Genomic DNA, 15,932 nt, shown 5'->3' with positions numbered 1-15,932 from the left:
ATTTTTCCCTGGGGTCCAGTGGGGACCAGGGTCCCATGCAGAGGCGCGTGGTGCCGCCATGTTGCTGTGGTCTCGATATTCTCGGCTTAGGCGGCCATATTTGTGTAGTCCAGCTTGTTTTTTGTTTCCCCATAGAGTTTCATTGGCGGCCATTTTCTTGTAGTCGGATGCAGTGCTGAGGCTGTGGGGGCCTCTAGTGTCAGGTCAGCGTTTCCTCTTCCTCCTCCTGCAGTGTAGCAGACTGTTTTTGGCGCTCTCCCGATAGGGTGGCGAGTCTCAGAGGGTATATTTTTCTTCCTCTGCTGTATATAGTGCTGGGGGTGCGCTGACTGTTGCAGTGCATGGGGTGGGCTCCCATTTTTTTCACTGAAAAAAACATTTCTTTGCTGAGACTGCGCGGCCCCTTTATGGTCATGGAGCCTATGGAGCAAGTTTCACCACCCGATCCACTCCTTGAAGCTGTGGTACACTCTGGGTCTCAGGCTGTCCTGGCAGCCATGACGGCAGCCCTGCAGTCGCTAGTAGCCAAAGTAGATATGGCCCTGCAAAGGAGGCCTGGCAAGAATCGCCCCCCCCCCCCCCGCCTTCACCTGTATCCTCTGCTTCCCCAGAGTCTAAGATGGATTTGGCCACCGTGGACGAGAGTCAGCCCACTGGGTCTGCGTCCACGCATGCTGAGTTCCCTAATAGTGAAGATGAGTCCTCCTCCTCTGCAGCCGCGCATGATTGTATCAGTGCGGGAAACTTTAAAGTTGGAGGACTACGCCGGTACAATTTGGCACCCGCAAATTTTCCAAGGTGAACAAGATGTTTCCCTTTTCCTGCCTATTTTGATGAGATTGTCACTAGTCAATGGGGTTTCCCGAAATGCATGGTTGGTATACTTAAGCATTTTGCTAGAAGATATCCCTTTGAGGAGTCTGTTCTAAAGAAACTAACGGTTCCACCATCGATGGACTCTCAGGTTTCCAAGCTAAATAAGGCCACAGTTTTGCCATTGGAAGATTCTCCGTCTTTTAAGGACTCCGTGGACAAAAGAGCTGAGGCTCTGGTCCGGTACCTCTTCACCGTGGAGGGTTCCATTTTAAGACCGGAGTTTGCTCTCACCTTGGTATCGCAGACCTTAACGGAATGGGCGAAGATTTTGCGCCAGGATCTGGAGGAGAGTCAACACCCTTCTGAGCTGGCGGACCGGGCGGATTAGTTGATCCAAGGGTTACAGTATATTTGTGATGCATCCCTTGGCTGGCAGGGTTTCTATGACGGCGGAGATCCTTCGCCGCATGATCTGGTTGAAGTACTGGTCAGCTGACCAGGCTTCTAAAAAAGGTGCTGACTGATCTTCCTTTTGTAGGTGACCGTCGTTTCGGTGCCTCTATGGAAGAGATCATTAAGAGTCTAAGGGGAGGTAAGAGTACATTGCTTCCACAGGCTGCTAAGGGTAAGGAACCTCGACGTAAGCGGGGTCCTTTCTTTGTGGCTCACAAGCGGCCCTTTCGCCCAGCTGGCTCGCAAGAAAAGGGCTCCAGATCCACCTGTAACTTTGTGGGAGGCTCCAAGAGATCCTGGAATGGCAAGTCCAAAGCTGGCACTTCTGGTTCTGCAGACAAGCCTTCCCCAGCCTGAAGGGGAGCCCTCACCCATGTCTGGGGTGGGGGACGTCTTTGCTTCTTTCAGTATCCATGGACCTTGCTCCTTCAGGACAAGTGGGCCCACAAACTGATTTGGTTTAGTTGAAAGAGCGAGTTTCGGTCCTTGCCTCCAGCAAGGTTCTTTCCTTCCAACTTACGTCTGTCTCCAGAGCGGCTACAGAGCCTCTACGGAGCAGTCACAACCTGTTAGCACAAGGGGTTATTGTGCCAGTTCCATGAGTCAAAACGTCTCCAAGGTTTTTAATTTAAATCTATTTACAGTTCCCAGGAAGGAAGGCAAGGTTCATCCGATCTTGGATCTCAAGGCTCTGAACCACTTTGTGCGGGTTCAGAAATTTTGGATGGAGTCCATTCGCACAGTGGTAGCTTTCCTGCATCAAGGAGATCTGTTGGCCTCTATCGATCTCAAGGAAGCTTAAGTTCATATTCCAACATATGTCGGGCATCAATGTTTTCTTCGTTTTGCCGTGGGCGAGGAGCACTTTCAATTCGTGGTGTTACCCTTTGGTCTCACTTCAGCTTCTAGAGTGTTCACAAAGGTTTTGGCCCCAGTGTTAGCCTTGTTATGGCAGAAGGGTATCTAGGTACTGGGTTACTTGGGTGATCTACTTCTGCGTGCAGAGTCTTCCTCTGCTCTAGAAGTTGACTTAGACGTTACGGTGTGAACAGGATTGTTTCTTCCTCAGGCAAAACTTCTGAAACTACAGGATGTTGTTCGGCTCCTGTTGTCCAATCATCGGACTGAACTGAACTGTGGTTCCATTTGCGCAGTTCCAAACCAGATCTTTGCAAAGGGAGATTCTGATCAAATAGAACAAGGATCCGCTGTCATTGGACAATCTCATTCTGTTGAGTTGGGGTTCGAGGGAATCTCTCCTATGGTGGCTCCGTTCCCCAGCTCTACGTCTGGGAAAATCCTTTCTTCCCCTGTATTGGACTGTAATCACCATGGATGCCAGTCTGTCCAGATGGGCAGATGTCTTGGGAGTGTGTTCGGCCCAAGGTTTCTGGACTCGGGAGGAGAATTGGCAAGCGGATTATCTCAGCCGGCAGATGTTTGATCCGGGAGAATGGTCTCATCACCCGGAGGTTTTTCATCCACTATGTCTTCGGTGGGGGACCCCCCCCCGGGGGACCCCCCCCCCCCCCCCCCCGGTGTGCACCTGCTGGCTTCCTGTCTCAACAGGAGTTCATGTCAAGGTCTCGGGATCCTCTGGCCAACACCGCAGATTCCCTGGAGGCCCCTTGGGGTCAGTTTCATCTGATTTATGCCTTTCCTCCAATACAACTTCTGTCGAGACTGCTACGCAGAATCGAGGTAGAAGGGATTCCAGTCATTCTGGTGGTGCCAGACTGGCTTTGCCAGTCTTGGTAAGCAGGCCTGGTAAGGCTGGTAGCAGATGTCCCTTAAAAACTTCCTCTCAGGGAAGATCTTCTGTCTCAGGGATCAATCTTCCATCCTGCTTTACGGTCGCTGGCTTTAACAACGTCGCTACTGAAAGCCAGGTGCTAAAAGACAGAGGGCTATCGGAGTCGGTGATTCCTACGCTGTTGAAGGCTAAGAAATCTACTTCCAGGAAGGTTTATCATCGAGTTTGGAAGGTGTGCATTACTTGGTGTGAGTCGCGGGGGGTTTCTCCTCGCTCCTTTTTTGTGTCTCGCCTGTTGGAGTTTCTACAATTGGGTGTAGATTAATGTGTGTCTCTGGGCACCATCAAGGGCCAGATTTCTGCCTTGGTTATTTTTTCCAAAGGACGTTGGCGGCGAAGTCCTTGGTTCACACCTCTGTGGGATCTCAATTTGGTTCTGTCGGTGCTTCAAAGGCCTCCCTTTGAAAATATTCGAGAAATTCCTCTGCTCACTCTGTCGCAGAAGGTGGCTTTCTTGATAGCCATTACTTCTCCACGTCGCGTGTCGGAGTTGGCTGCGTTGTCCTGTCATCACCTTACCTGGTGATTCATAGGGACAGTGGTGTTGCAACCTTGTCAGGCATTCCTTCCTAAGGTTGTCTTGGAGGTTAAATTTGAATGAAGACATTGTGCTACCGTCCCTATGTCCTAAGCCTACACATCCTAAGGAAGTTGCTTTGCATTCTTTAGATGTGGTTAGGGAGATTCGGGTGTACCTGGCGGTGACTGAATCGATTAGGAAATCCGATTATTTTTTTGTTCTTAAAGATGGACCTCATAAGGGGCAGGCCCCATCTGCTTCGACCAGTTCCAAGTGAATCAGGCAGACGGTGGTGCAGGCCTACTCCATTAAGGGTCAGGCTCCTCCTTTCCCTGTTAAAGGGCATTCTACAAGGGCGCTTAGTGCCTCCTGGGCCTTCCGTCATCAGGCGGCAGTGGTTCAGGTGTGCAAGGCGGCTATGAGGTCGTCTGTACACACATTCACAACGTTTTATAAGGTGGATGTACTTTCATCTTCGGGTGCGGCATTTGCCCGCAAAGTTTTGCAGGCTGCGTTTGCGGAGGCTTCCGCTTCTTCAGGGTGAAAATTTTTCCTGGTGTTGAGCCCCAGTTGTTCCTGGTTTACCTTCCATTACCTTGTTGGCTAAGTTTAGCCTTGTTGGGAATTCTGCATTTGCTGTGTTTTTTTCCCACCCCTCATGTTGACACTGCTTTGGGACATCCCAATGGTCTGAAGAATTGAAGCTGTGTCTGTCAGTGAACGAAAGAGAAAACTGGATTTTTGTCTTACCGTAAAATCCTTTTCTCTGAGGTTCACTGACAGACGCAGCACCCGCCCCTCTGTTGGGGTTGAGTTATTTGTTCTTCTAAATCTGCTTGTTACAAACTGGAGTCCTACAGCAGGAAGTGATGGTTTACCCTCTGGGACTGCCCCAGGGGCGTAGCCAAAAAGGTTTTCGCCTAGTCCTATTCCTAGGGAGAGCGAGAGAATAAGCCCCATGGTCTGAAGAATTGAAGCTGTGTCTGTCAGTGAACCTCAGAGAAAAGGATTTTACGGTAAGACAAAAATCCAGTTTCTCCATTATCCATTGAGGGGCCCAGGATTCTTAGACAATTGGAAGAGCAAAGGCAGTCTAACAGAAGGGTAGGTAACACAGCATAAAAGGTCTAACAAGGCAAAAAACTCACAAAGCTAGCATTGGCAGAGGCTAAGAAATGTATCTGATAGAACATACAAATGTGTGAAGAGAGGACGAGATGCCGGCCTCAGAAACCAAGGAAACCTAGCCCAAGAAACTCCTCTAACACTGGTGGAGTCAGCTTTGAGAGGAAAAGGGAGAACCCATTCCATATGGCCATGGGTTTGAATGATGGTCTGATAAATCCACCAGTGGATCAGTCAATGGATTCCAGGACCAGAAAGCACAGATCTGAGACTGGAGCATCAGCAGTTTTTCTGCAGGGATAAACATTAGGGTTATAGAGGTATCTAAGACCTACGCTAGATGATGGGTTGGAGGTTTATAGAGGTATCTAAGACCTACGCTAGATGATGGGTTGGAGGTTTATAGAGGTATCTAAGACCTACGCTAGATGATGGGTTGGAGGGTTATAGAGGTATCTAAGACCTACGCTAGATGATGGGTTGGAGGTTCAGAGTGCTTCCACAGTCTTGTAGAGTTTTTATAGAAGCCGACACATTGTTCTCTAAGGCCACGTGGACGTCTTAGGAATGCAGCAAAGCCAGGACTGCGGCCAGAAACTTGATTAACACCAAACGGTACAAAAGAGAATCTGAAAAGAAGGGCTTCAAATCTGAACTCCATCCAAAACTTGTGGACACAAATAAAAACATTGAGGGCCTTTAGGTCCAGGATGGGACAGACAACCCGACAAAGGGTATCAAAGCCGGATTAGGAGCACCATGGGCCCGGTGCTGGAGGGCCTTTTATGGAAATAAATAAAATAAAAAAAGCAAACATTTTTTTGCTAAAACAAATAACATTTTCTCTCACCAGTAACACCAGCCGTGCAGCCTCTTAGCACCACCAGTAACACCAGCCGTGCAGCCTCTTAGCACCACCAGTAACACCAGCCGTGCAGCCTCTTAGCACCAGTAACACCACCAATAACACCTGCTGTGAAGTCTCTCACCAGCAGCAAAACCATTAACAACTCCCATGTGGTCTCTCAGTATCTGCTGCCATGCAGTCTCCCACCAGTGACAGCTGCCATGCGGTCTCCCACCAGTAATTGCTGCCATGCGGTCTCCCACCAGTGACAGCTGCCATGCGGTCTCCCACCAGTAACTGCTGCCATGCGGTCTCCCACCAGTGACAGCTGCCATGCGGCCTCCCACCAGTGACAGCTGCCATGCGGTCTCCCACAAGTGACAGCTGCCATGCGGTCTCCCACCAGTGACAGCTGCCATGCGACCTCCCACCAGTGACAGCTGCCATGCGGCCTCCCACCAGTGACAGCTGCCATTCGGTCTCCCACCAGTGACAGCTGCCATGTGGTCTGTTACCAGTGACAGCTGCCATGCGGTCTCTTACCAGTGACAGCTGCCATGCGGCCTCCCACCAGTGACAGCTGCCATTCGGTCTCCCACCAGTGACAGCTGCCATGTGGTCTGTTACCAGTGACAGCTGCCATGTGGTCTGTTACCAGTGACAGCTGCCATGCGGTCTCCCGACAGTGACAGCTGCCATGCGGTCTCCCACCAATGACAGCTGCCATGTGGTCTCCCACCAGTGACAGCTGCCATGCGGTCTCCCACCAGTGACAGCTGCCATGCGGTCTCCCACCAGTGACAGCTGCCATGCGGTCTCCCACCAGTGTCAGCTGCCATGCGGTCTCCCACCAGTGACAGCTGCCATGCGGTCTCCCACCAATGACAGCTGCCATGTGGTCTCCCACCAGTGACAGCTGCCATGTGGTCTGTTACCAGTGACAGCTGCCATGCGGTCTCCCGACAGTGACAGCTGCCATGCGGTCTCCCACCAATGACAGCTGCCATGTGGTCTCCCACCAGTGACAGCTGCCATGCGGTCTCCCACCAGTGACAGCTGCCATGCGGTCTCCCACCAGTGACAGCTGCCATGTGGTCTGCTACCAGTGTCAGCTGCCATGCGGTCTCCCACCAGTGACAGCTGCCATGCGGTCTCCCACCAATGACAGCTGCCATGCGGTCTCCCACCAGTGACAGCTGCCATGCGGTCTCCCACCAGTGACAGCTGCCATGTGGTCTGCTACCAGTGTCAGCTGCCATGCGGTCTCCCACCAGTGACAGCTGCCATGCGGTCTCCCACCAGTGACAGCTGCCATGCGGTCTCCCACCAGTGACAGCTGCCATGCGGTCTCCCACCAGTGACAGTTGCCATGCGGTCTCTTACCAGTGACAGCTGCCATGTGGTCTCTTACCAGTGACAGCTGCCATGTGGTCTCTCACCAGTGACAGCTGCCATGCAGTCTCCCACCAGTGACAGCTGCCATGCGGTCTCTCACCAGTGACAGCTGCCATGCAGTCTCCCACCAGTGACAGCTGCCATGCGGTCTCCCACTAGTGACAGCTCAGTGTCCCCAGGCAGACTTGTATTAGAGACCCCAGTCCTCTCTCTGGACTCCTGGCAGTCTCTAAACTCCTTGCACACAGGATTCTTCCTCACAGTTCACTGCGGCACAGTAGTGATGTCACCCCCAAGCACTGTACCCCAGTTCCCAGACTCCAGTAATATTTAGGCATCATATACACAGCTTAGCCCTACCTGGGGCTGTGTGCACACTCACAAACAGGCCACAGGTCGGCATAGCAAATGAAAACATCCCGCCAGCAGAGCCCACATCAACACTCACTCCCACCACCCTCTTCCCAGTGGGCGGGATCTAGATATGCCCCGCACAGGTCACATGTCCCTCCTCCACCTGAAAACCCCTTCAGGACTCAGGATAGGCTGCTCTGTGTATAAATTCCCGCCCACACGGCTCCTTCACTTCACTGTATGGACTTCAGAGAGTGTGGGCGGGCACAGAGGGAGAGGGGTGGGAACAGAGGGAGAGGGGCGGGCACAGAGGGAGAGGGGTGGGCACAGAGGGAGCGGGGCGGGCACAGAGGGAGCGGGGCGGGCACAGAGGGAGAGGGGCGGGCACAGAGGGAGAGGGGCGGGAGGAGGCAGAGTGGATCCAGCCTCTCTCCTCTTCTATTTGCGCTCTGTGACACTGTAATAATCACACTGAGCCCACGCAGGTGCAGCCAGCCACCCCTACATATACAAACAGCTTCTCCTGTCCTATAGACGTTTATGGACAGGAGAAATCAGGGTCATAGTGCTGGCTGGGCGGGCCTATCTTAAGGGAGGGGCCTGGGGCTGCAGCTCCAATAGCCCCTATGTTAATCTGGCCCTGAAGGGTATATAAAGAAAAGGCCGTTTTGGAAGCCTGTTCCATCATCCCATTCAACATTTAAGCTAAAGTGTGCTTTGCATTTGCAACAAATTTAAGCTGTTGTACAAAAGCAAGCAATTGCTATCCCACGACACTTCATACATACAACTCAACATGAGGACCACCTGGTTCATAAAACCCCCTGTTGATGAACTCCTGAATGAGCAAAATATTAATAGTAGGATTTGGACCAATGGTTGAGAGTCCGGGCCAATGGTACTTGAATCAATATCTAAAGCATAGCAGAGCCAGAGAGTGCAAATATAGACCAGGACTAACCCTCAAAACATTTGTCCATGGAATTCTTGAATAAAGGAGCATTCTGCACCCCAAGGTCGCTCTCCTCGATGGTGTGGGAGACTGGGTGGTCTAACGCTAAAGGTGTAGACTACATCCAAACCAAATCCTCTGCCAGTGCTACAATGGGGTACAAGTGAGAACAGTCTTTTAGAGTATTTCAAGTCCTTATAGATAACATTTTCAAATTAGGTGGTTATACAGAACATATAAAAAGACCGCTATGGCTTGTGGGAGCCAAGGCCCACCCCTGGGCGAGTAGTAGCAACAGGCAAATTTCCGACCTCAGTATCATACTCATTACACGAATTGGAGAAGAAACAAGTTCCTTTGACTTCAGAGTTCATTTCCATGGTTAAAACTGAGGTAGTGTAGACCCCCCCCTGAGGGGTCCAGGAAAGGGCAAATAAAAAAGAAGGCTACCAAAGCTCTACATTACAACAGGAGATAAAAAGGACATACAGATGAGAAGATCCCCTTCAGCTTCAAAACAGGCAGTGGATGCAGAGCAAGAGCCAAAAGAAGACTGTGCTCTGGGGTTACCTGCGGCTGCTCGGTGATATTCCCTGGGCTTAGAGAAGGCCATGTTTTGGCTGCAATAGCAGAAGGGCAAGACCAGCACAGGGTATGATACTAGACCCCAGAGGGGTACCCGCATAATCTGGGCAGCTGGAACAGTGCTCAAGACCCACAGTTTGAGCAAAGCATTAGTCCTAGCTGACTGAGTTAGCAACAGGTAGTTAATGGTTAGTGAACACAAGCCTACATGGGGCTCTTAGGTGTAGGAGCAGCAGGAGAGAGATGTGTCAACTTAGGTTCCTGATGAAAAGAAGACAGGGAGTCTGCTCATGCATTGCTTTACCCCTGCAAAGGACCTCAGCATTACTTAGCCATACACCCTCAATCTTGTGGCTGCTGTTGGAAACAAAGATTTGAATGTGCATAAACATAGACACTGCCTGAAAATTTATCACAAAATTAATCCTATAGCATAAAAAAATGAAGGGAACTCCCAACATGATGCTTGGCCTGCCCTGCCCACTAACAAAGCTAAGCACTAGGCCCAGACAGTACCCAGCAATGACAGACCAGCTAGAAGTGAAAGGCACCATGAAGCAGAACCTAGAAAGTGCTTCCAGGCTGACCCAATAGAGACACTGCTGGGCTGTAATAGTGCGATCCACAAGCACAATGCCTAGGAAAAAGCTATGCTTAAAAAAGGAGACCCCCGACTAGTTGGACCTAGTCCAAAGCAACCCAGAAATCCATGAAGAAAAGGGACTTGAGATAAGTAGAACTGAGAGACAGTCATGCTTTAAGAATAGCAAAAACTGAACCATGCTCATCATGGGAGGGGTCTACAGTTTGCTGCCTTGTAGTGTTTAACCCTCCAGCAGGTGGCAGTATAGCCCAGCTGTCTATGAATCCTGTGCCCCTCAAAGGGTGATGGAGATATAAACATAGGGAAATAAATCACAGAACACCGACACTGGAGCACTGGCATTATTGTTCTTTGGCCAGACTGGATGATGATTACACTCGACCAATGGCTGGTCCTCAGAAGGGTCTAGGATTACACTGGACCAATGGCTGGTCCTCAGAAGGGTCTAGGATAACTCTGGACCAATGGCTGGTCCTCAGAAGGGTCTAGGATTACTCTGGACCAATGGCTGGTCCTCAGAAGGGTCTAGGATTACTCTGGACCAATGGCTGATCCTCAGAAGGGTCTAGGATTACACTGGACCAATGGCTGGTCCTCAGAAGGGTCTAGGATTACTCTGGACCAATGACCGGTCCTCACAATGGTTTAGGATTACACTGGATCAATGGCTGGTCCTCACAAGGGTTTAGGATTACATTGGACCCATGACCGGTCCTCAGAAGGGTATAGGATTTCAGTGGACCAATGACTGGTCCTCAGAAGGGTATAGGATTTCAGTGGACCAATGACTGGTCCTCAGAAGGGTATAGGATTTCAGTGGACCAATGACTGGTCCTCAGAAGGGTATAGGATTACACTGGATCAATGGCTGGTCCTCACAAGGGTCTAGGATTACACTGGACCAATGGCTGGTCCTCAGAAGGGTTTAGGATTACATCGGACCAATGACTGGTCCTCAGAAGGGTCTAGGATTTCAGTGGACCAATGACCGGTCCTCAGAAGGGTATAGGATTTCAGTGGACCAATGGCTGGTCCTCAGTAGGGTATAGGATTACACTGGATCAATGGCTGGTCCTCACAAGGATTTAGGATTACACTGGATCAATGACTGGTCCTCAGAAGGGTTTAGGATTACACTGGATCAATGGCTGGTCCTCACAAGGATTTAGGATTACACTGGATCAATGACTGGTCCTCAGAAGGGTATAGGATTACACTGGACCAATGGCTGGTCCTCAGAAGGGTTTAGGATTACATTGGACCAATGACAGGTCCTCAGAAGGGTCTAGGGTTTCAGTGGCCCACAGGGACGTTGTATGTTTTGTGGTATCTCAATAATTGTATAAGATCCATGTACAGCCCTCAGCCTTACTGCTTGTGATTGTGAGACACAGAATTCATTCTAGGTGGAGCATTGAGCTGCGATGGGAAGATCGGACGAGAGCGACATCACAACCCTCCTTTAGTCTTTAACATTGAGCGTGACCTACGGGAGGAGACGCCCCTGGAGACCACCAGTGTAGAGTTTCAGCAAGTGTTGCCGCTGATCGAGGACGCCATTTCTGCAATTCACGAAAATGTCCGCAAAGACAATGTGTCCACAGCAGACTATTCTCAGGACGTGTCTGCCACTATCTGCTGTAACCCCCAGCACGTTGTGTGCCGCTGTACAGAGCAATGACCCCTCTTTTCACCTCCTTATGCTCCCTGCTAGGTTATTAAACAGACACAAGTCAGAGATCTTCTCTATGCTAATATTCTTTCACCTTCATGGAGAAGGCTTTACCTTTGAAGCTCCAGAAGTTCAGCAGAGAATTCCAGTCTTCTCTGGAAGGGGCTCCTTCATCCTGAGTGCTGGAATAAGGTATTCACATCATCACTACATCATCCCTGTGCATCCTCCAGGTGCCAGCACCAGGTAGTTACAGTGCGGGAAAATAATGATTTGAACCCCTACAGATTGTATAAGTTTGCCCACTTACAAAGAAATGGTGGGTGTATAATTTTTATCATAGGTGTATTTTATAGCATTGGAAGTTGGTTGAGGCAATATGGACTTTCATGGTACGGTAAAAGACTTACATACAATAAGTGTTTTATATAAAAATATACATTTATTGATTTTAACAAATATTATCTGTCTTTCGCTGTTTGCATCTTTTTATAGATTTATTCCTCCCGAATTATACTCCTGATGAAGCGGATTGCCACAAAAGATGTTGAGTGAATTGGAGGTGGAGCAGTGGTCCCTTTTCTTAGGAAACCATGTTACTACTATGCAAATCTAATACTATCTATTGTCTGTTTCCAAGTGTATTGGGTTAATGGCTAGGTGCAGGTTTCCTTTTGTAATGTTCTGGTACCTCTGGTACCCTTATTTCCACATTTCTCTCTTAATATTGCGTCCCATCTTGCTATCCAAATGGGACGCATACACCTTTAAGGGCAATGACATCATCGCCGAGCGCCGATATGAGCGGCTATTTCAATCGCCGGCTTTCTCTCACTCATTGCTCGTTCAAACCGCATGTTCACCGCACCTTCTCTTGCGAAGCTGGAGCTGCTGGCTATTCCCTTTGCCTGAACTGAACCGGAACCTCGCTGCCGATCCGTATCTCGCTACTGGATCACCTCTCACTACTGAACTTTGTTACTACTACCTATCTTGTGATAAGTACCCCACAGGGGATTCCTTACTAACCTGCACTTCTACTGTCATCTACTGCATATACCAGGACTATCTCTATCTAAGCTATTTCCTATCATCTGCATAGACTGTTAGCTCTTGGGACTACCATCAACTATCCTTGCACTAGGTTACTCTGTCTTGTATACTCCATCTGCTGTCCCCTGCTGTCTGCACTATACTTGACATTAGAACCTATCTGCTTACTACCATCACCTAAACACTCTCCTAATACTACTCCTAGGTGCTCACCATACTATAGCCTGTCTCTCACCTATATACTCTCACATATTCTATCCCTCCATTAACATCAGATTGAGTGTATGTATATTGCATAAACAGGCTGTGCACAGTGATGAAGTCCTGAGAGTTGGATATGTTTGTTCAACAGAATCTCTACACGACTACTGAGTGTGACAATTCTGCAGCTGCAAATCCATCCACTAACAAAAACGCATGAGCGTTACACCTTTGCCCTTGATTGACCAATATGAGAGCACATACTGTATGTACTCCCCCCCCCCCCCACCCCCTCTTTTGGGTGGTTGTGTGTGTTTAATATTTGTTAAAATCAATAAATGTATATTTTTATATAAAACATTATTGTATGTAAGTCTTTTGCCGTACCATGAAAGTCCGTATTGCCTCAACCAACTTCCAATGCTATATATTAATTTCAGGACAAAGGTACATTCTACTTCTTTATTTCTGTGTAACACATTTCTATATAGGTGTATTTTATATGATAGAGACAGAATATCAACCAAAAATCCAGAAAAAACACACATGATACAAATGTTATAAATGGAGTTGCAGTTCAGGGAGAAAAATAAGTATTTGTTTCCCAAGCAAAACATGACTTACAACATGAGGCACTACTAGTGCAGGAAATCTCCCCATTGTGGGAGGAGCAAAGACAAACTTCTAGTACATGAGGCACAATTAGAAGAAGGCAACCGCACACCAACTTGAGAGTGATAGTAGATGATAAAAACCTTTTATTGAAAATCCTTAAAATCCAAAACCACGGTTATGACTAAGCGAACATAGTTTCATGAAACGCGTCAACTGTTTACCCTCCTATCCCTGGTTTTTCGTTTTGGATTTTATGGATTTTCAATAAAAGGTTTTTATCATCTACTATCACTCTCAAGTTGGTGTGCGGTTGCCTTCTTCTAATTGTACAGCTGTCGGGACTACGGACCTAACCTGCACCCTTCTGAGTGTGAGGACATTTCATCACCAGAGCGGTCTCTGTGCTCTCATATCTATTTGGCTAGTACATGAGGCACCAATGGTGTAACTACAGGGGCAGGCCATACTTTTTCTCCCCTGTGATTTTTTTATATTTTTTATATAATTAACCGACATTTTGTTCTTTACAATTATAGCTAAATATTTCCCTGGCTTGTTCCTCAGATTTACTGCACTAGTAGTGCGTCACAGAGGCATAACTAGAACCTTTAGGGCCCCGGTGTAAGAAACCATGAAGGGCCCCCGTACGCCTTCCCTTCAAGCCTGGGGCTCTTCCCACTGATACTGTGGCCCTTTACTCTCGTTGCGGGGCCCTTTCACAAGTTCTGCAGTGGGCCCCCTTCCTGCCGTCTTGGGGCCTCCCCACGGTGATGGAATGCCAGGGCCGGTTGCAAGTGTGAGCTTTGCGATCCTGGAAGTTCACCCACTGGTGTCAATAGTTTTTAATTTTGGCATTTTAATTGTATTATTTTTTATAGTTTTATTTTATTTTTTTTACAATGTGACTGACTATGACTCTGTCCATTCAGAAAAGTAAGGAGCTGGTAAATTACATATTTAATGACCCCTTCCTGGTTCTCTATTGTGACACATCCCCTGCAGCAGCCGGCAGGAGAGGGGAGGGAGCACAGTATGGAAGGGGGGGCAGCACAGTGGGGGGGGGGGGAACCAGGGGATAACAAAGGGGCCCAGAGACAGCAGAACACAAGTGAATGGATGGGAGGAGTGGCGGGGGCTGCATACAGAGGAACCAATCCCCTTCATTTTCCTCCTGGAGGACAGTGATTTCTCTACATGCTGCTTCCGCTGCCCCTCCTCTCCAGGTGTACAGGGGAGCCGCAGAGGCCCCCTGGAGCATGGGGCATGGAGCAGTTATAATTTCACAAATGACAGAATGGGAAAAAATAAACTCAGGTAAAAAATTGGTCAAGACTGAAAATACGTTAGGTGGAACACAATTAGATAAGAATGTATGGATCCCAACAAAATATAGGGAGTCACACGAATATACACATGAAATAACTAGAGTCGCATTTAAGACACGGGACACGTTACAGACAAGTCCAATGGGTTTATAAAACTCACCACTAATATCACTAGATGGGACAAATTATTTTGCACCTGGGAACGAGAAATCACTTGGTAACTGGATTAAAAACACGCAGTTAAAAGACGTTACACGAGGGGAAAAGATAAGGCCATATAATGAACGAGAAACCAGAAGAGAGAACCTTTCTCTGAATGAATGGAGATGTTTCCAGTTAAAGCTCTTCGTGGAGTCTTTTCCACGACCCATTAGAACTGAAAAAGGTATTAACCGTGTGAGAAAAATGATGTAATCCACAATTAAAAGTAAAACATGGTATATCTCCGATATATAAAATGTAACTTTGTAGGACTGCAAGGCCTCCATTCATAGAGAAATGGGTAAAAGAGATAGGAGTAACGGAACCGACGCACAATGTCCTTGCGTTCTTCTGTCAGTATATGGCTTCCTCCAGTCTTGAACGTAGATATCACATATTCTAGCCGCCTATTGCAACCAACAACTAGGCAGCACTGGTTTTAGCTGCAAACTCTGAAACTGATTTATTGAACAAGAATACAGACTTTTTATACACTTGAGAAGTATGTCAGTGACTGCCCGGATATTTACCCAAAACATCACACAATGGTTTACATAATGATGTAGGGCAGACTTATGGCTAATCCCCCCCTCTATCAACTACTTTAGCTGACAAGGAAATCATTAACATGCTAATTAACTTAGCACCTAAACCAGCCTAGGTGGAGTACAGGCAGTCCCCGGATTACAAACATCTGACTTACAAACGACTCCTACTTACAAACGGAGGAAGACAACGGGAACCGAGAGGAAATCTACCCCTAGGAAGTGAAATTCACTCCTGTAAGAGTTCTCATGGAAAAAGATGTCTCCACTGAAGCTTTATCACTAATTCTTGTTTCCACAACAACCCAAAATTTTCAAAATCCAGTTGTCATAGGGGCAGAAAGTGAGGTGAAATCTTCTGAACAGGGGTACAGACAGCAAAATAAATGGTACAGGGGTGTTACCCTTCCCTATGCTATCCAAAAAACTTAAAAATTATTATTTTGGCTGGGGCGACACTTAAACAATGTACCTGTTCCGACTTACAAACAAATTTGACTTAAGAACAAACCTACAGTCCCTATCTTGTTTGTAACCCGGGGACCGCCTGTACATGGAATCCACATCTAAACAATGCTTTGATTATTTAGGAGTTAAAGACTTCAAGGCAACAGGCTATAGGTCTCACAGTGTAAAGTGGGATTAAATCTTCATATTTCTTGAGGGATATTGATGATAAATATTACTGTCCCATTTGAAGTAATCCAAACCATTCTCAGTGTCCATTAAGTAATTGTCCATCATTTTCTCACTCACCCTTTGCCCCTAATAGACACAGGGTGACTTACACCTAAGAGGGTCCTAGGGAGGTGAGAGAGGGATCGCCCAACCTCTCTAAGGTAAGCTGTGTTCCACG

The 15,932-nt window shown here is 48.1% G+C and overlaps 1 protein-coding gene across 2 annotated transcripts in view; it reads left to right on the top strand.

Annotated features, from left to right (window-relative positions):
- Nucleotides 1-11,200, top strand: part of ARSG (arylsulfatase G) — a 38,310-nt gene extending 27,110 nt beyond the window's left edge. For both annotated transcript variants that reach the window (XM_082272404.1, XM_082272403.1), the window contains one exon: nt 10,871-11,200. In XM_082272404.1, coding sequence (XP_082128530.1) covers nt 10,871-11,145 — 275 coding nt within the window. In that variant the 3' untranslated portion in view covers nt 11,146-11,200. The remainder of the gene's footprint in view (nt 1-10,870) is intronic.
- The last annotated feature ends 4,732 nt before the right edge of the window (nt 11,201-15,932 follow it).

The sequence above is a fragment of the Pelophylax lessonae genome (assembly GCF_965119305.1).
Source record: "Pelophylax lessonae genome assembly, chromosome: 11".
Taxonomy (NCBI): domain Eukaryota; kingdom Metazoa; phylum Chordata; class Amphibia; order Anura; family Ranidae; genus Pelophylax; species Pelophylax lessonae.
The sequence above is the reverse complement of the archived record's forward strand: the minus strand, read 5'-3'. Positions and strand labels throughout refer to the sequence as shown.